The following is a 19,799-nucleotide window of genomic DNA, read 5'->3' on the forward strand; positions in this document are numbered from 1 at the left end:
GACACACCCCCCCCCAACTCCCTCAGCCTCAGCCAGGCCCCCAGTCCCCCAAGTTGGCAGGGGCCAGCCCAGGGTCTGGGGGTGTTCGATTCCCACCAGCCAGTGAGACCACCCCAACCGAGAGGGCAAAGCCGGGTGCCCCAGAGCGCCCAGGGTGGCAGGGCACTGTCCCTCAGCTGGCACAGCCCCAAACACCCCCCCAGGGCTCAGCCACACTGGGAGGGGGGGTGTTTGCAAGGTGCTGAGGTGCCAGCGATTGCTCTGGGACCCCATGCAGCCATCAGCCCCGCGCCTCGGCTCGTTAATGCCTCCCAGCCCTGAACAGCTCATTACCTTTGGTGGCCCCGGCAGCCCCCAGATGATAAATGGCCCCCAGGATGAGCCAGAAGGCCTTCTGCTCATCGCCAGAGATGCCCATCACCTTCATGGCAGCCTGGAGCTTGTTGAACTGCTGGGTTGCCTTCTGCTTTTCCTCTGGCTGCGGAGAGCAACGGGAGCCATCGGTGTGGGAGCCTGGCTCTGCCTCCCCCTGCACCCGAATGGGCCAGGGGACGCGGTCCCCCGCCGCAGCCCCCCACCCAGCCCCACAGCAGCGACCTTGGAGAGGGGCACGATGCCGAAGACGTTGTTCTCTGCCAGGTGGTTGAAGTGAAGCTCAGTCCTGTGGGGATAAACACCGAGATTGGCCCCACGTGGGAGACCCCGGAGACCCTTCCCGGGCCAGGGGCCATGCCCTCACCCCGCCCCAGCTCACCGCAGGGCGCTGTCGGAGCAGGCCAGCAGGTAGTAGAAGACATTGAAGGTGGCCTCGTTGGCCGGGCGCTTGGCGACACGCAGCTTCTCCAGCAGCAGCGTCTAACAGAGGTGGGAGGGTTGGGAACCGTCCCCAAGGTCCATGTTCCCCCCCCGAGACCCCCATGGCCCACCCTGGCCTCATCCTTGCTGCCAGCCCAGGGTCCCCGCAGAGACGCGAGGGTCTCCTGCCCACCGCAGGGCATCGTATGAATGCAAACGTCGTCTAAGAGACCTGTGAGCATCCCCTCTCCTGGGGTGTCTGCTACTACAGGAGCACGAAGTGGCTCTGTTGAATTTTAAGAGCTCTGCTGTTATTGTACCAGGACGGCATCTGGGAGAAAGACACCCTGATGTCGGGGCTAATTCAAGCAAGGACGGGGAGTCGATCTGATCTGCACACGTCTGGGTGCGAACAAAGACGAGAGCGGGATGCCTGGCTGCTAAGCGCTGCGAGCACGGCCGGGCAGCCGCTGGCGGTCTGCAGCAGAGCTCACAGGCTAGCACGCATCCAGGCTGCCGGGAGGAAATGCCCCAGTGAGGATGGACTAGCTCCCGTGCCGGGGGGGCCACCCTGGCCCCCTCACCTGTACGGAGGCAGATGCCACCTGCCCAGCCTGGTCGAAGTCCAGAGAGATGATCTGGGAGAAGCGGGTGGCGTTGCCGTTCATGCCGGTGCTGCTATTGCCAAAAGCCTCCAAGATGGTGTAGAGAGCCTGCCACTTCTCCGCTGCGGGAAGAGAAGCGGGGCGGTGGGGTGCAGGGGCAGTGTGGCAGGCGGCCAGAACCGGCACCACCGGCCAGGCAAGCGCTGCTGCTCCTGTGCCGTGCTCTACGCCGCAGCAGCCCTCGAGAGCGCGGTAAAGGGAGCAGCGTGAGAAGGTGAAAGCACGCCGTGTGGCATGGTGTCCGGCCAGCCGCCAACGGGTGCGGGAGGCTGCGGAGGGCTGTGACCGCAAAGCAAGGGGCGTGCGCAGGTGGCACGGGGACCCCGCGCCCTGCCGAGGACTCACCGGAGAAGACCTTGCCGGTGCTGCCGGCGATGGTGGCGAGGTACTGGACAAGGTGCTGGCAGTTGGTGGTTTTGCCGCTGCCACTGGCACCCAGCAGCACGACCGCCTGGTCCTGGCGACTCATCAGCATGCTGCGGTAGGCGGCCTGGGCCACCGCGTAGATGTGCGGGGACGTGTCCTCCCTGCGGCACCCTTTGAACATGTGCATGACCTGGCGGGGGGCGAGAAGCAGGCAAGGGTCAGCACCCTGCCACCCCCACCAGCTCCCTCTGCACGGTGGCATGGCTCCCAGCCGCCTGTCCCCTCCGGTGCCCCCCCGGCAGCAGGGTCACCTTCTCGGAGTACATGGAGGGGGAGCTCAGTGGGTTGATGATGACCATGGTGGGGCCGGCGTAGGTGTGCAGAAGGTTGCCGCCGTAGCGCTGCCGCAGCGTGTGCAGCACGCTGGACTCGTTGAGGTAGAGGAGGCTGGCCAGGTCCTCCACGCGGTCACAGGAGGGCGGGTTTGCCTGGCAGCGAGGTGGGGGGGCGCGTCAGGTGGGGAACGGGGGTCTGCCCCACCGTCCCCCACCCCGCGGCCCTACCTTCTCCACATCGTCCTCCTCCACCTCCAGGACGGCTCCGTCGTGGTCCAGCTTCACCTTCACCTTGCCCTCGGGCAGGGGGCTGCCCTCCTCCGGCCGCAGCTGGCTGCCTGCGAGGGGCACAGGGCACTCAGCGGGGCCGTGCTGGCAGCCCCTTGGGGACACCGTGGCCAGGCCAGGAGGGGCTCGCTGTGCCATGGGGAGGACAGGGCACCCCGTGTCCCGGTGGCACTGGGCTGACCCCCGACTCACCCAAGGAGAAGCCATCCCTGTGCACCAGCCACACCTTCTCGGTCTCGTACCAGGCCTCCTCGGCCGCTATCTGCTCCTCCGTCTTGGCCTGCGGGACAGTGGGATGTGGGGTGGTCGTGGTCACCTGCCCACCATCTCGTCCCCTCCCCACATCCCTGGGGCTGGAGAGAGCAGGGCTGCCTGGCCACCCTGCAGCCCCAAGGGCACCCTGGCCACGTGCCAGGCAGCCACAGCCACCCTCTGCGAGCCCCAAGCCCTCCTGGCACGTGTCCCCGGCTTGCCCGCTGCCTCCAGGGACCCCAGTGGGCTCGGGGCCGCAGAGACCACCAGGGCCCTGCCATGGCTTGGGGTGGACATGAAGTCACAGTGGCCCAAGAACGCATTCACTACAGCCACCTTGGGCAAGCCCGGAGGGGCCGAGCTCCCAAACCACAATCCAGAGAGCAGGTACCCATGCCAGCCACGTGCTGGGATGCAGGGACACCGGGCATGCTGTGGGGACATGGGACATGCTGCAGGAACACAGGGCGGGGACACGCTGTAGGGATACAGGACACGCTGCAGGGACATAATGGAGGGACACAGGACATGGCACAGTGATGGCAGAGTACCGCGGCACGGGAAATGCCAGGCTGGCATGGCCGGCACAGCGGGGATGTCCCCGCCACCAACGAGCAGGGCAAGCCCCAAAGCCAAACCTGAGCTGCAGCAGGGACGGGGCCAAAGGGGGCTGCTGGGGCATCGTCCACTTGACCCTGGCGAGGCCGAGAGACAGGGGGTGAAGGCGAGAAGGGTTAACCTCTGCCCCGCAGACAGCACAGAAAGCATCGGGGGGAAGTGAGCGGGGGCAAAGTGCCACCGTGCCAAACCCCATGGGCACTCCTGGTGAGGGCCACTGCTGCGGCCAGCGGAGCGGCAGGTCCAGCGCAGCACTGGGGACGCACGGAGCTGGGAAGGACATCGGCCACGAGGCCCCACCACCAAAGTCCCCAGGGTTGGGGGCCACCACGCCAACCTGCTGCAAGCCTGGCCAGCACTGCTTGCCACGGCTGCTCCGGCATAAGCCATGCATCCTACCTGTACTGGGTGCTCTGCCCCTTTCTGTCCTGCTCTGCACCCCTGCCCGCCCCAGCTGTGCCACCTCCACCGAGAGCACCCTCCCAGGATGCCCGGCTCCCCGGCACGGCCCCGCTGGTGAGAGGCACCCAGCCCTGGCTGCTCTGGCACCCTCTGGCTCCGTGGGTGACACGGCAGCCCATGGAGCAGGGTGGGACGGGGAAAGCCTTACGCTCCAGCATGAGGCGCGGGCGCAGACGCCAGCCCAGCGGCAGACAGAGGATGGCGGGGGGTCGCCGGCAGAGGCAGAGGGCTCCTGAGGATGGGGGTACGGTACCTGGCTGGGTGCCGAGGCAGAGGCGGCGGGGTCCAGCTAACGGCAGCAAGGAAGGAGGAGAGAAAGGAGAAGAGAAGGGGTGAGAGGCAGAGAGCTGCAGCAGCACCGCCACGCACCACGGGGCCCAGGCACGGCCACAACCCCCCCGGCACTGCCTGGGCATCGCCCCAGCCACGGGCAGCTGTGCCCAGGCTGCCGCAGGGATGCCAACAGCGGGGGCTGCTGGGCATCGCAGCTCCCCACAGCCGGGCACGCTGGTCCGGGCAGTGACCCCAAACCCACCGGCATCCCCTGGCATCCCCAGTCATCCATCCCCTGCTGTCGGTGCCACCCAGAGAGGGACCATGGGGCTAGTGGCCAGGCACAGGGGTACAATCACCCCACGCGGAGCACATGGCACGGCCGGGGCAGCTGCAAGCTGCCCACGCATCCCTGTCCCCGGGGGGGCAGCACGCAAGCGCCAACGCCCCTGGAATTACAGAAGTGGTGAAGATCCTCTCCAGCCGGCGCTGCGCCTCCTCCGACGGGCTCAGCCGGGATGCGGGGCCGGGGGCAGCCTGGAGGCAGAGCACCATTAGCACCAGGCCGGCAGCCCCGCAGCCCCCGCCGGCACCACAGCCCCCGCCGGCCCAGTGCTCATGGCACGCAGGCGCCAGAGGGGCTATCGCAGAGGCTTTCCCAGCCCTGCAGCCCACTGGTGCTCGGGGTGGGTACCGGGGCGAAGGCTGGCGCAGACCCATGGGTGCCGAGGCCGGCATAGCCGGCGTACCGGGGGATACCCCGCAATGCCCGAGGACTTGGGTCCCTGCTCCCGCACACCTGCTGGGGGGGTGCTGGGGTGGTTTTCACCGGGGTCGACCGCTTCTCGCCAGGCTGCAGCTTCTTCTCCACACGAGCCAGGGGGGAGACAAGGGGCAGCATGACTGGGCAGCCGCAGCACACACAACTGCCCTGAAAAGTGACCCCTCCCTGGCACCGCACACGCCAAAACCACTGCAAACCATGCGGGTGAGCTCACACCATGCCGCGTTGGGTGGCACAACCCTACCACCGTGTTAGAGCATCCCCCACCGTGTACACACCGGTACCTTGTGCCTCTCCAGGGCGGTGGGTTTTGGAGCAGACGCTTTTGCCGGCTCCGCTTTCCCTCCCGAAGGCTGCACCGGTGGCTCTGGCTTGGCTTCAGCACCCGGGGACAGGGACGGCTTCGCGTCCCCCCCAGCCGGCTCAGGGGACGTCTCCTCCCGCCTGTCCCCCGGCCGGAGCCGCGGCCGGTGCTCTTTGGTTTTGCCCTTCGCCATGAGGGTTTTGAGCCCTGTTGAGATCTCATCCTTGGGCTCCGGCTTGGCGGGGGCTGCTGGCAGGGCGGGGGGAGGCGGTGCGGCGGGGGGAGCTGGGATGGTGGGACGGCCCGTCTCCTCCTTCCTGGGGGGTGGCACCGGCTCGGGAGACTTGGCGTCTCGCCCCGGCTCCTTGGCACTGCCGGTGTCCTCCCCCGGCAGGACTTTGCGGACCACCTTGCGCACCACCCGGACCACCCTGCGGCGGGACAGCCCCTGGCTGTCGTCCCCCTGTGCCTCGGCGGCCGGGCCCTCCAGCCCGTTCACGGCTGCCCCGTTCAGCACCGGCTCTGGGCTCTTCCCTCGCCCGGCGGGTGGCTCAGGGCTCTTCGGGGGCTCGGGATTTGGGGGCGCAGACATGGCATCCTTTGGGCTCTCTGACTGCAGCCGCAAGAACACCAGTGTGAGCAGAGGTCCAGCAGTGCGATGCCTGCCACCACAAGCACCTACTGCTTGGGAGATGGCGGTGCCCGGGGCCTCGTGCCCTGCCACGGGAGCACAGCTCCCGGCCAAACCCCCGCACCGAGGGACGCAGCACCCAGTCCCCTTCCCCAGCCAACCTACAGCCCCGCACCGGACCCAGGGCAAGGAGCGATGGTGACCTCGCCGGCACCACACACAGGGACCCATCGACCCTCAGGCTGCCAGTACGGAGGTAAAACTCAGGGCATCAGCAGCTTCTGCGACACGCAGGGCAAGCCGCAAGATTTCCTCCGCCGACAGCTTTGGTGGGCAGCGTGGGAGCCAGCACTGTAATCACAGGGTGGGCGCCGACCCACAGTCCCACTGGGGTGTGCAGGGCAGGGACAAGCCCCAGGGGGGCGGAGGGGAGAGGTCACTGCACACCGACAGCCAGGCACCCCTGCCAGAAACTGCCACCACCCTCCACACGCTGCCCTGGAGCGGCCACGAGCGCTCCCCAGGGACCGGGGCGGGATGCTGAGCCCATGACCCTCTGTGATGTCCCCAAGCCTTGGCATGGGGTCTGTCCCCAGCAAGGGCGAGCCCCATCTCCAACACAGCTCCACCCTGCCCGTGCCCTGCGACACTTACAGCCCCATCCTCCTTCCCGGGTCTTTTCACAGCTGAGGATTTGTCCTCGTCCTTGACCTGAGGGTCAGACAAACAAGAGGAGCGTGTTTCAGCCCATCGCAGGGCCTCACTGCCGGAAAAGCCACAGGGACCAGGAAAAGCCACTGGGACCATCACTGCATGCCAGGGGGGCAGGAGACTGCTGCATGAAACAGCCCCAATTTGCAGCCCATTGCAGTCCCAGAGACGAGGACGTGTGTCCTTCCAGGTTTCCCGGTGGCTGAAAAAGTGGGGGAAGCGCAGAGATGCGCCCTGGGTATGGCAGACCCCAAAGGTGGGAGAGGAAAGTGCTCTGCCCTCCTGGCCGGGGCCCAATCCTCGCGTGCAGCTGGTGAGCGTCCAGGCACATAGAGCCCCGTCGCTGGTTCCCACGGGGGCTCTGCTTTTCTGCACGTCACCCCACCGGGCGTCACAGCACGTTTTAAGTGTCACCAGCTAATCTCTGTGGCAGCCGCACCGCGGGATGTGCCAGCTCCCTCCCTGTCTCTGGGGGGGTGGGCAGCCAAACCCTCCCCTGCCCTGGGCCGTGTCTCTGAGCTCCAGGACTCAGCCGTAGCACCGCATGTGGTGCACCCCGTGGGCAACGCTCCCCGACTCGCCATCGCACAGCTCCTGCAAGTGCTCGGGGCTGGCCGGCGGCACTGAGGTGGCTCACACCATGTTAGGGGCTGCACCAGCCGCTCGCAAAGCGGTCGTTAGTGATGGTGTTAGTAATCACATGCGTGGCCACATCGGTGACCCCAGCCGTGCTGCGGTGGGGCGCGGGGCAGCTCCCCGTTTGCTCAGCACAGCAGCGCAGCGAGAGGCTGGGAGCATCACTCCAAATGTGGTGCTGGTACTGGGCAAACTGGGGGAGCTGGTCGGCAGCGTGTAGCAGCGTGACCCGAATGTGGGGTGCAGGCAAATGCGCGAGAGACTTCCCTTCTGCTCCCAGAATGCAAACCGGGATGAAAACGCCATGGCGATGTCTCATGGAGCCGCAGCCCTGGCTGGGGAGAGAGGGAGAGGTGAGATGGGCCGGGGCCAGCACTCAGGATGCTGAACCATGGCACAGTGTACAAGCACGTGCCCTTCCCCGCCATCCCTGGGAGCCCAGGACCCCCGGGAATGGGGGTCTGAGCCCGCCTGGCCCTGCTCGGCATACGAACAGGCAGTGCCTATAGGAAGGGCTCTGGGGACAGGCAGGTAGCCAGGCTAAGACCCGACAAAACTTATTGTGCAAAAAAAGCCCCTTTAGTCAGCCCACAGGACCGTGCCCCAGTTTTCCCCCCTGGGCGGGCCAGACCGCTGCAGTAAGCAAATGCCAGGGTGAGGGAAGGGATATTTTCTGCCCCGGGCGCCCTGCTTGCCCTGACAGCCGGGGTTTATTCTGAGCCTGACCCTGTGCCAGCAGGCAGGCAGGTCCGGTGGGGACCCACCACCCCGGCTAGCGCCGTGCTCTGAAATCCAGGGGGGTCACACCCGGGGCCGTCGGGCAGAACTCCCCTTCCCAGGGCTGGGCACGGCACAGAGGAGCACCCGGCCACCAAACCAACCCGCCTGTCCGGGGGTACGTCGCCCCGTCCTGGAGCAGTCCCCTGTACCCCCCTGTCACCACAGTGCGAAACACCAGCACCCGGAGCATGGGCTGGGCACGGGGGTGCGGACACGAACCTGCCCGTGGGCCAGAGACCCCAAACCCTCTGCCCACGGCGCTCCCACCTCCACGCAGCCTGGCACCGTCCCAAAGCTCTCTGGAGAGCACTGGCGTTGAGGGTCCCCAGGGGGCTGCAAGAAACAGCCCCCGGACGCCAAAACGCTCTGGAGGGGGTACAGCCTCGTGGCCCCCAACCCCGGTGCTGGGAGTGGCTCCCACATGCCCCCCTCATGTTCCCCTGTGCCGTGCCGGTCATGCCGGGGGTCCCCACCTTACCGCAGGGTTGGGGAGAGCCAGGAGCGGGGTTTCCGCTGGGGCAAGCGTGGCGCAGCACGGTGGGAGAGGCACTAGCGGGGCGGCAGTCGGCGGCGCGGGGACAGCTGGGCTGATAGGGCCACCCTAAAAATAGCCAAGGAATGCGAGGGCCCCGCCGGCGCGCGCAGCAGCCGGAGGGAGCGCCGGGGGGGGACACGCGGGCAGCGGGGCCTCGCCACCACCACCACCGCCGCCGCCGCCGGAGGAAGTGATGTGGGCTTGCGGCAGCCCGGCGCTGCAGGGGGGAACTGCCTGGCCTCCGTCCCACCGCCTGCCCCCGGGCCGAGCGCAGCTGCGGGGCTGGGGGGAGCCAGGGAGGGTCCTGCGGCGCGAGGGACAGGGTTGCACGCTCCTGCACCCCGGGGTCCTGTGGTGGGGTGCCTGGTGTCGGAGCAGGGTGCCCAGTGTCATAGCACGCCGTCCGGCATCGTGCCGGACAGTGCAGCTCTGACACCGCTTGCTCCTCCCTTTGATTTCCCATGAACACAACAGCCCCCCAAAACGCTCCGGGGACGGACAGCCCCCCGCTCTGAGGCAAAGGCCAGCACCACAAAAGTGTGCCAGCCGCCGGCACGGTGTGGAAGTCCACGATAAAGCCACTTCCGTGGCAAAGCTGCCTCTGGAGGTCCAAGGTCTCCCTGGAAACAGCGGGAACGGGATGGCAGACAAGGGGCCGGGGGCCTCCCCGCGCGGAGCCTGCCGGGAGGAGGCCGGCGGTAGGGAGCCAGGCGTGCCGGTGGCGTGGAGGAGAGGCAGCGACCACCCGGACACGGTGGGAACCTCAGCTGGCGCCTGAGCCGGTCCCTGCCCGACCCTGGGGATGCAGACATGCCCTGAGCCAAAAACCGCTCCCGGAGGGAGCAGGGGGTCCCGGCCTCACTGGGACGCCTGTGCCAATGGTGGGCTGGAAATCCCCATGCTGGGGATGCCAGCACTGGGGCACTTCCCTTCTGGCCCACATTAATGCCAGGTTTCGACGAACTGCCTCGGGGCTGGCACCACATGGCAGCCCGGACCCCTCTCCGCACTGGGCAGGCGCTGGGGAGAGGCCATGCAAACACCCTTGGCAGGGCTGGCACGATGCAGTGGAGGGTGCCTGCCGTGTCCCCAGGTAGTGCTGGCGGCAGCCGCTGAGTTATTAGCAAAAAGTCACAGGCACATGCCCTGACTGCAGGAACAAGAGGCTTTGGTAAGGGCACTGGCCCAGCCGCAGCACGCAGAGCCGCCACAGTCCCCTCCATGGTGAGCCAAACCCGCACAGACCCGGGCGATGTAACGTGGTGTTGCCTTCCCGGGGGGTCCCGAGCATCCCCGAGGCAGGGCACGGAGTCACCCGGCAGGGAGAAGCCCGGCTCTCGCAGGCAATCTCCACCGGGACTCCCAGCCCGGCCGTGCAGCCATGGCAGTGCTCCTGCCCAGCCAGCAGATTCCTCTCGTTCCTCCACCGGGAACTTCGGCGGAGATGCACCAACCCTGCGGACTAGCCTGCTGGACACGAGCCACCTACCCAGGGCCCCGTGGGGACCCCCACGCCGGGGATGCCCCAGCAGCACCATCCCTACAGCAAGGGTAGAGGAAGAGCCAAGCCAAGAGCTTCCCCTGGAGGAAGTGTGACAAAAGGAGAAAGCGCCTTCGGAACGATGGGAGTCCTGCAGACCCCACCTCATGTCCCCTCCGCCTCCCCACGGAGTCCCCAGTAGGACACGGGGCACGGCAAAGAGCCGGCACCCAGCCATGCCGTGGCACGGTGGCCTCGCACCCTGGGGACAGTGACCTCTGGGGATCAGGGCACCCGTGGCTGGCGGGCGAGCACGGCACGCAGGGTCTGCCGGCACGGCTGCCGACACGGCTGCCGAATGCCTGCGGTTCTGCCGAAGCTCTGGAGAGGTCGGCGGCGTTTCTGGAATATTTCTGCCCGGCCAGCGCACGCCTGGGCCCTGCCAGAGGAATTTCGCTGGTAAATAAATAAATACAAGCGTGGAGCCGAGCCAGCCTGGCTGCCCTGCGCCGGGAGCAAAGCTGGGACATGGGGGAGTGGTTTCACCCAGTCCCCGACGCCCAGCCACGCTGTGCCGCCGGCCATCCACCCATGCACCCCACAGAAATGACAGCCACCCCAGATATGGCGGGTGCTGCCCCTTCCCAGATGTGGTGTGGGTCCGCAGGGACGAGGGCGGCTCAGCACAGTCCCCGCCGAGGGGGTTAAACCCCCCGTAGAACGGAGGGAGCCCGGCACCCTCCCCGCTCCAGCCAGGGAGGGGCTTCCAGAGCAACAGCCCAAAATATGTCTATAATTTCCTGTTTCAAAAAGGATCATTTTTATTTAAATTAGGACCAGAAACATTCCAGGGAGCTTAGCGGGGCCTGGGGGAGAGCCGGGCCTCCCTGCACGCCGGCACCTTGCACGGCCCCTCCGGGTGAGGGACCCCTGACCGCACCCTGCACCACGGCCTCGGCTCCCCAGCACCAGCAAATCTGTGGCGCATCCCTCGGTGCACCCCTGCACCGCACAGGAGGGGTCAGCATCCTGCGCCGGGGGTGCCCATGCTGTGGTGGCACCCAAAGATGCCACAAACACAGTCACTGCCACCCCTCTGGCCGGATTCCTCCAGCTGATGCCATCTAACCATGCCAGGACCCGGCGCGAGGCCGCACGCTGCAGCCTCTCCCCAACAGCCCCAAGGGCACCGGCATCTTCTTTCCCCCTTCCCAGCCGCAGCACCGTGCTCTTGGCGGGCACAAGCACTTTGCCAGCCCCTGCACGCTGGCATCGAATGTGCACCTGCTCCCACGCCGGCGCGCTGCAGCAAGGGCAGCAGCCGTGTCCCCCAGCCCCATGGGGTTATCCGGCCAGGGGTTTTCCCAGCGGCACAGCCGGCATCGCCTGGTGATGCATGCCGGGCTCTGGGGAGGAGCTGCCAGAAAGCCAGAGCTCCAGCTCGGCGCAGACTCCACCCCGCAGCACTGGCGCCTGCTCGAGGAGCACATGGAGCCCCACGGCCACGGCCTCACCACAGCCACCCTCGCTCCGTCCCGACCACCACCCCATGGGGACGGGTCCCTGCCATGCTCAGCACAGCCCTCTCCGTCTCAGGTGACCTGCTCTGTGGGTACAGACACCCTCCTCTCCCTAAGGAAGGCTTAAAAATACACTAAACAAGCCCAGTTATAAGCTAAACCAACACCACACTGCTGCACCCCCCTACCACCATGGAGGGGGTCCAGCCCTGCAGGCTGTCGGCATTTGGGGGGCCTCCGCTGGGATGCCGGCCGGCTGACCGGGGCACTGGTTAGCCTGCAGCAGGGTCAGCAGAGCTGGGCGGCTCACGCGGGAGATGTGGGTCACCCAGCCATTAAGTTTCTATTTATACAGCACCAGCCGCGCACGCAGGACTGCGCACACCGTCAGCAGCTCCCGTCCCCCGGCACACCGCGCTGCCCACCCCAGTCCCGTCCCTGGGGAGGGATCCCAGCTAGGGGAGGCCAGCGTGGGCAGTGGGACACGCAGCAGGGCAGGCAGCGCCCCTCCTGCAAAGCAGCGTTAGGGATTTCCCAGCAGCGAGGAGCAAAGCTGCTGGACCATGCTCCCTCAGCAAAAGGATGGGGACAGACTTTCCCCACGCGATGTAGAACCGGGCTCTCCCGGAGCCCCTCCGGCAGGAGAAAGACCAAACCCAACAGCATACTAAGCATTTTGTGGGGCAAAACCCACCGGTGCCAGTTCGCAAGCCCTGATGCAAACCCACCCTTGCAGCTGCTCTGCTGCCACGGGCAGGCATCACCCCTGCAGCCCAGCCACAGCCTCCCGTTGCTCCCCACACATCGCTGCCCGGAGCAGCCCCGGCACCCGCCGGTTCCCATGGCCCCTGCCAACCCAAACACCCGCCGCAAGGATGCTGGCAGCCAGCAGAAACCCAGGGCACCGGCCCTGCGGCGGGGATGGCTTTACTCACATCCCAGGCAGCACGACGTGTCCCCTGGCCGCCCCGCAGCCAGCAGCGGCTCAGCTCGCTCAGCTCCAGGATGGGCTGCACCTTCAGCTGCACCGTCTCCCCCGACTGCCGGATCATCTCCACGATCTCATCCCGGGACTTGTTCTCCACGTTTCGCCCATTAATCTCCACCAGCCGGTCACCCGGCACCAACCCCAACGCCAAGTCTTTGGTGCCGGCTCCGGGTTCGGCGAAGTGCACAACACGCCGGTACACCTGCCCGTCGGGCGCCCGGTCCAGCATGGTGGTGCGGCGCAGGGAGAAGCCAAAGTCACCGGTGTTGCGCCTCTGCAGCTCCAGCTGCCGTGGGGGCGGGGGCTGCGGGGGCACCAAAGCAGGTAGCCGCAGCTCGGCGGGGAACCTCTTGCCGACGAGCTCCGGCACCCTGGTACGCAGGGAGGCGGCGGGAGGGGTGCAGGGGTGTCCCAGGGGAACCCCTTGCTTGGCGAGCTGGGTCTCCAGTGTGCGTACCTCCACCTGTGGGGAGGGGGCCGCCGAGTGCTCGGAGGGGGTGGACGTCTCCGAGGTGCTCTCATCCCGGCTCTTCTGGGAGAAGGAGAAGCGTTTGACAATCATCTGGGAGTTCTGTTTGGCCAACGAGCCGAACTTGGCCGCCCGCTGCAGCACCGAGCCCTTGAAGTTGGCATCGTCCACCTTGAGGTCGTCGCTGGAGCTGGCCGTGCTCAGGTGGCCTGAGTCCAAAATGACGCTGCCCCGATTGCTGTCGGAGTCGATGTCTGTGAGATGCAGGTCGGAGCCGCTGGCCACCTTGATGGGGATGGGGTTGGAGATCTCCAGGCGTGTCTTGGAGTCCCGCTTGGAAGCACGGTTGAGGTTGAAGAAGCCTCGGCGCATGCTCATCTCCTCCAGGCTCTTGAGCTCAGCTGCCGACATCCGCTCCTTCTTCTCCTTCTTTTCCTTCTTCTCCTTTCGGGCCCCATCCTTCTCCTTGTCCTTCTTCATCAGGTTGAACATGGTGGAGGGGGGCTCGGGGCGTGCTCACCCCTGCGGCAGGGCCCTGGGTCGGGTCACTGGTGATGGCACGGCCGCCTGCCTGCAGGACAGATGGGCAAGGGTGCTGTCAGACAGGGGTACAACCAACACCCACCCCACCGCCCCTCACTCCACCCTACAGGTCACCCCCAAGCCTTGTCCCAGCGTCCCCACCCTCCCCAGGGCTCCGAGACTGCCCCAGTCATCATGTCCTTGCCCTGGCTGGGCATCAAGCCCCAGGGATGCAGCAAGGGTGGCCCTGCACCCCCAGGGATGCCCTGAAAGAAGCCCAGCAGCCTGGCACCCCCCTGCATCCCCATGCCAGCACCGGGGCTGACTGTGGGCATGACACCCGCTATCTCCAGCAGCTCAGGAGCTGTTTCAGAGCAGCACGGGCAGGTAGGGGAGGAAGGCATCCTGGTTGCATTTGCAGCGGTTACCACCGGCGTGAACATTCCCCAGGCAAAACCGCCCATCCCTGCCGGCTGCGGCACCACAGGCATCCCGCCTGCCAGTTCAAAAGCCCCTTGTCAAAGAAACAGAGGCCTCTCTGCCGCTCGTCCCAGCCCCGGCCACCGCGAAGCCGCGAGGGACAGCCATGGGCAGTGTCCCCACTGGGGAGGGAGGGGAAAACACGGCCCTAAGTGAAGGCTGCTCTAATAAACAGGAACCTGTAAAATCACATCCCTCACAAACACTGATAAGTGTCTAATTTTAGCCGGGGCGACGCAGAAACTCGTGACGCTGCCGGTGACCTCCAGGAACAGTCGCTCTTTCATTCGGGCGTCCTGTGCAAGGGGGGGGAGCACCTAGCTGGCGGCAAAACCGCGGCCAGGGAGAAACTCCAGCTGCCCCCAGAAAACCCCACGTGCACCCAGAGCCCAGGGGCACCCACAGCCTCACCCCGCATGGGGCTGCTATGGGACCTGTCTGCCCCCGGGGCAACCAGTGCCCACCAGCCCCCCTGACCTCCATCAAATGCTCGGGCTGCGGATAAACAACTCCAAACTGGAGCAGCCGGCTGTCAGCGCCGCACGGGACGGGCTGACAGCTATATATAACGGGGCAGGAAGCCGCGCAGGAACTTAACCTCGGCACAAAGGACAACAGGAAAACTCCCCACGTTCGAAGCATCTGCTTTAGAGCTCTCTGATGGGTGCGGGGATGAGGTTTGAGCAACCCGTGGGGACGCTGCCCACGCTGGCAGTGCCGGCTCTGCGGGCACCCTGGGATGCATGGATGCCGTGCCATGCCGTGCTGTGCCATGCTTGCACCTTGGCTCCATCGGTGCTGCATCACCACCCTGGCCTGGGCCACCTCACTACGGGGGCACGTGGTCCCCACTGCCCCCAAACGCACCCAGTGGGAGACTGGGAACCCTTGCTGAGGCCTCCCCTTGGCAAAGCCACACGGGTTCAGGGGACGGCAGGGGACTGCCCGAACCCGGCCAGCCCTTGGGGCCCGGGCAGGAGCGCATGTCCCTGGAGAGGCCCGGCCACAGGGCAGGTGAGGGCAGGGCCCTGCAAGCCACGGCATGGTGCTGGCCCCGGGCGCGTGATACAGCCGAGACGGCGAGGGGAAGCAGTCGGAGGGACAAGGTCGAACACGCTCTGTTCGCCAGCACCGAGCCTCCTGCCCACAGCCAGAGGGGCTGCCATGGCCCTGCCCACGCTGCTCAGCCCCAGGGCTCTGCCTGTTCTGCCTTCCCCTGCAGCACCCGGGGCTTTGCTTACGCCCACAGCCAGGACCTGGGCTGGGCAGGACCCCAAAACACATGAAAACAAGCCAGCTCCTTTCTCCCAGAAACACCGGCTGTGGGGTGACCGCTGACCTGAGCCCGGGGACGGTGCAGCTCCTTCCCCTGACCCGCAGCAGGTGCTGCTGGCAAAGGGCGCCACGGCCGCGCCACCGCGGGGACTGCTCTCCACCGGTTCCTCTGCGGTGGTGCCCGGGGCCTCAGCACAGACAATGGCAGGGGGAAAACTACCTGCGCCCGTCCCCCTGCCGTGACACGTGCCATCCGTACCCCCAGCTGCCTGGGCATCCCCAAAGGAGTGCTGCCACGGGGATGCAGAGAGGGCTGCACCCCCGGGAGCACCTCGCACTCACCCCACGGCAGGGAGGGGGCTGCCGGGACCCCTTCCTGGGTCTGGGGGGGGGACCCTCAGGAGCAGAGCCACTCGCTGGGCGGGTTCTGGTTAGAGCCAAGGCGCTTGGAGGCAGGCGGCCGGTGCGCTCTTTGTCTTCGGTGGTTTCTCTCCCCTGCACACACGCTCCCTCCCGGCCTTTGTATGCTCAACAAAAAGGGGGAACAAGCGTTACCATCTGCATCGCTAATCAGGCAGCATCGGCAGCCAGCGGCCCGACCACGTGTGCCCCACACAAGGCCACTGCCGGCAGCAGTGGGGCAGGGGGGACAGGAGCTTCGTGGACTGGGGCGAAGACCCCAGCATCCCCCCTGCACCGGTATCCCCAGCCCATGGGAGATGCCGTTGTGGTTTGCTCCTTTTTTCCCAAGGAGGCTCCCACCAGCGGCACGCACGCACCGGGGATGCCGGATGGGTGCAGCCCAACGCCGCAAGCGGGAGGCAGCTGCTGAGCGTCTCCTTGCTCCTGAATCAGACCCAACGCGCCTTCCCTGACTCAGCCCGGGCTCACTCCAGGATTACCCATCGCCAGGCGTGTTCGGGGCAGCGGCGTGCATGAGCCATGACAGAGGAGGGAGAGGCGCCCGCGGGCGCCAGCTGTGCCCGGGGATTGCACGCAAGGACGCTGCTGTGACACCTGGGCTGGCAGGGGACAGCGGATGTCACCCTGGAAGGGCCGGGTGGCAGAAAGGGAGACCCAGATTGAAGCCTCCAAACCCAAAAGCCCTCCCTGAGCCCCCCAAGCAGGAGCTGGCAGGGGGCGGGGGGATACAGCTTCCCCCTCATCCCCCCACCATGGCCATGAGCCCCCATGTCCCTGCCAGGGCGATGGGGAGTTTCAGGCAGGGAGGAAGGCGTTCACTGAAACTCCGGGCCACTCCTTCCCTCCCTGAGACGCAATCTCGTCCGACATGCTCCCCGCGCAGGGACCGGCAGTGCAAGTTTCCTGGTTGCCTGCCCTCCCCGCTCTGCTCCCCGCCGCGGTGCCGGCAGTATGGCCGCGGTCGCCCACCACTTTGGCACAGGAGCTGGCACCCGTCACCTCCTTGGGCACACCATGTTGGGGCACCCCACGCCCCAGTTGTGCCCAGCTGGGCAGGGACGATGCCGTGCCAGGGAGCGGGTGCTGCCGGCAGCGATGCCAAGCGGCCAGCCCGGCTCCCACACAGGGCAAAGGGGGCTGACCTGTGCGATGGCTCCTCGCCTCCTTGCCGGACACAAGTTTTCTGCAGAACAAGGAAATTCAGGGGTTTTCCAAACCCCTCTGCACTGCCTGACCTTACGGACAACGCTGGGATGCGTCAGGAGGAAAACAATTCCGGATTTAGCCGAGTCACAGCCAGGATGTGCCGCCAGGCTGTCTCCAAAGTTGGACTTCGTGTCCTCCTGCCGCGGGAACCCTGTGTCCAGCAGCAAAGGATCCAGCCTGGCTTCAAAGCGTTACCCCAGCGCGGTGGCGGAGGCCAGGAGGGTGCACAGAGTGCGTGCGTGGGGTGCAAGGCAGCTGCCTCGCCCCGAAGCCGGGCAATAAAACAGCCCGAGAGTCCTTACAAAACAGAGGTGGCGGGACGGCGATCGCTGCCAGGCTCTGCTGGGTGGGAGCGAAAGCAGGAGACGATTTCGTGACCAGCCCCGTTGCCATCGAGCACGCGCCTCCCCCACCGCCTGTTTCTGGCCCCAAATTTGCAGCCTGACCCCGCGCATGGCCCAGCCCATGGCAAAGGTAAAGGGCTGAGCTGCGGCTCGTCAGCGGGCAAAGTTCAGAGCTGGTGCAGGCGCTGTGGGAACACTCAGCTCCTGACAGGGGACGGGGCGGTGGGAGCTGCCGGGTGGGGGTCCCCCAGTGCCGGGGTGCCAGGGCCAGCCCGGGGTGCGGGAACACCGGCTGCCGCATGCCCTCGCACACCCGCCACGGGCCCACACTTTTCTATAATTGCGCTAAGTTTAGCTCCAGCGCTCGTTGACCAGACGATTTGCATCTCACAGGCCGGCTGGAAACCACACTATTTCTGGATGCGCGTCCCAGCCCTCACCCGCCGCTCTATATATTCCTCCCCGGGCAAATTAACGTGCAGGCAGGCGCCACGGCGGCCGCAGGCCCCGAGAGCCCCCACCACCCCCAGCACAGCAGCTTGCTGCAAGGCCAGCCACCCCCCTTGTGTCACCCTGAAAAGGGACCCAGGTGCCAGCGCTGCCGGCCCCGTTGGCGATGTGCTTAACGGTGAGCCGGACTAGTGGCTTTGGATGCAATTCCCCAGCAATGCGGGAAAGGCCTGGGCCAGTGGTTTCTCCCTGGAAGCAGGGCCGGCCCTGAGGAGCCCTCCTGCGGGTGCTGGGGCACCCAGGGGTGGGGGACCCAAAATGGGGCACCCAACATAGGGCACCCTGCAGGGATGGTCTGGCTGAACCCCTGCGGAGGGTGCACACCCACCCTGTGGGCACAGCCGTCCCCAGAGCACCCACAACTGCCCCCAGTGGGGTGCACACACCTCCCGCACCCTACGGCGTGCGTGGTAAACACACAGGTGCTGCAATGCAACGGGGGGGGGGGACGACACACGCACAAACACACCCCGCAGCGCACCTGGGAGCATGCACAAGGTGACACAATGGGGGCCGCTACACACATGCACGCACACGCATGCACACAGGCACATGCATGCACACAGGCACTGCAAGACACCGGGGGATGCACAAGCACAGGCGCTGCAAGAGAAGAGCGGGCCATGCGCATACACACACCCCGCAGCAGCACCGGGGGGGGCACGCACGCGCGCACGCACACACAGACACCCCCCACCCCCCCTCCCCGCCCCGATCCTGCAACGCCGCGGGGGCACGGGCACACGCACGGCCACGGGCACACGCACAGCCCGGCCCGGCCCGGCCCGGCCCGGCGCGGGGGGGCGATGCAAACGCAGCCCGCCCCGCCCCGCGCCGGGCGGTGCGTGCTCCGGTCCCGGTCCCGGTCCCGGTCCCGGTCCCGGTGGGCGCGCGGCGGGTACTCACCCAGCGGCGGCGGCGGAGCGGGGCCCGGTGCTGGCGGCGGCGGTGGTGCCGGGCCCCGGCGGCGGGGCGGGGCGGGGCGGGGCGGGGCGGGGCGGCTCCGCACCGGGGCGGGCACTGCCGGCTCTGCGCGCGCCGCCCGCCGCGCCGGGCGCGGCTCCGCTCGGCACAGGATGGCACGGCACGGAACGGGATGAAACGGCGTATAAACGGCCCGGTACGGAACGGTACGGCACGGTACGGAACGGTACGGCGGCGTCCGGCCCACCCGGGAACACTCAGGCGCTGCGGTGATGCTCCGCACCGCGCGCACGGACCCGCCCGCTGCCACAGCACACACTCGGGGTGTGTCCGCAGCACACCCCGAATATACACACTGCGGGTGCGCACGCCCCCGGTGCACGGGCTGTGGCACACCCCCGGTGCACGCACGGGACCGGTGCACGGGCTGTGGCACACCCCCGGTGCACACACGGGACCGGTGCACGGGCTGTGGCACACCCCCGGTGCACACATGGGACCGGTGCACGGGCTGTGGCACACCCCCGGTGCACGCACGGGACCGGTGCACGGGCTGTGGTACACCCCCGGTGCACACATGGGACCGGTGCACGGGCTGTGGCACACCCCCGGTGCACGCACGGGACCGGTGCACGGGCTGTGGCACACCCCCGGTGCACACACGGGACCGGTGCACGGGCTGTGGCACACCCCCGGTGCACGCACGGGACCGGTGCACGGGCTGTGGCACACCCCCGGTGCACGCACGGGACCGGTGCACGGGCTGTGGCACACCCCCGGTGCACGCACGGGACCGGTGCACGGGCTGTGGCACACCCCCGGTGCACGCACGGGACCGGTGCACGGGCTGTGGCACACCCCCGGTGCACGCACGGGACCGGTGCACGGGCTGTGGCACACCCCCGGTGCACGCACGGGCGGGTGCACCCTGCAACACCCGTACCTGCTCATAAACTGGGGCGTGCACACGCATCCCCTCCCCGCAGCACACACTGGAACAGATGCACACCCACTTCTGCACAGCTGGTGTACACACACGCAGTGTGTGCTCACACCCCGGTAAGCACACAGCAACACACAGCCCCTCTGGCACACCCCTGCAACACGCAGAGTCCTCACCCTGCAACACAACACACAGGCTGGAAAATGCACTCGCATGTCGCACGCTCATGCTAGTGCACATGCAGCCCTGTGCATCGCACCAGTGCACACACACGCTCCTG

General features: G+C 67.1%; 1 protein-coding gene across 1 annotated transcript in view; it reads right to left on the minus strand.

Annotated features, from left to right (window-relative positions):
* MYO18A (myosin XVIIIA) overlaps positions 1-13,488 on the minus strand; it is a 33,312-nt gene extending 19,824 nt beyond the window's left edge. The window contains exons 1-9 of the mRNA XM_059829216.1: positions 12,371-13,488; positions 2,642-2,729; positions 2,390-2,499; positions 2,138-2,314; positions 1,806-2,016; positions 1,380-1,522; positions 755-855; positions 598-661; positions 334-478 (exon numbers count right to left, since the gene is read on the minus strand). Of these exons, the coding sequence (XP_059685199.1) occupies positions 334-478; positions 598-661; positions 755-855; positions 1,380-1,522; positions 1,806-2,016; positions 2,138-2,314; positions 2,390-2,499; positions 2,642-2,729; positions 12,371-13,384 (2,053 nt within the window). The 5' untranslated portion in view covers positions 13,385-13,488. The remainder of the gene's footprint in view (positions 1-333; positions 479-597; positions 662-754; positions 856-1,379; positions 1,523-1,805; positions 2,017-2,137; positions 2,315-2,389; positions 2,500-2,641; positions 2,730-12,370) is intronic.
* Between the last annotated feature and the right edge of the window lie 6,311 nt (positions 13,489-19,799).

The sequence above is a fragment of the Gavia stellata genome, chromosome 25 (genome assembly GCF_030936135.1).
Source record: "Gavia stellata isolate bGavSte3 chromosome 25, bGavSte3.hap2, whole genome shotgun sequence".
In the NCBI taxonomy this organism is placed as follows: Eukaryota; Metazoa; Chordata; class Aves; order Gaviiformes; family Gaviidae; genus Gavia; species Gavia stellata.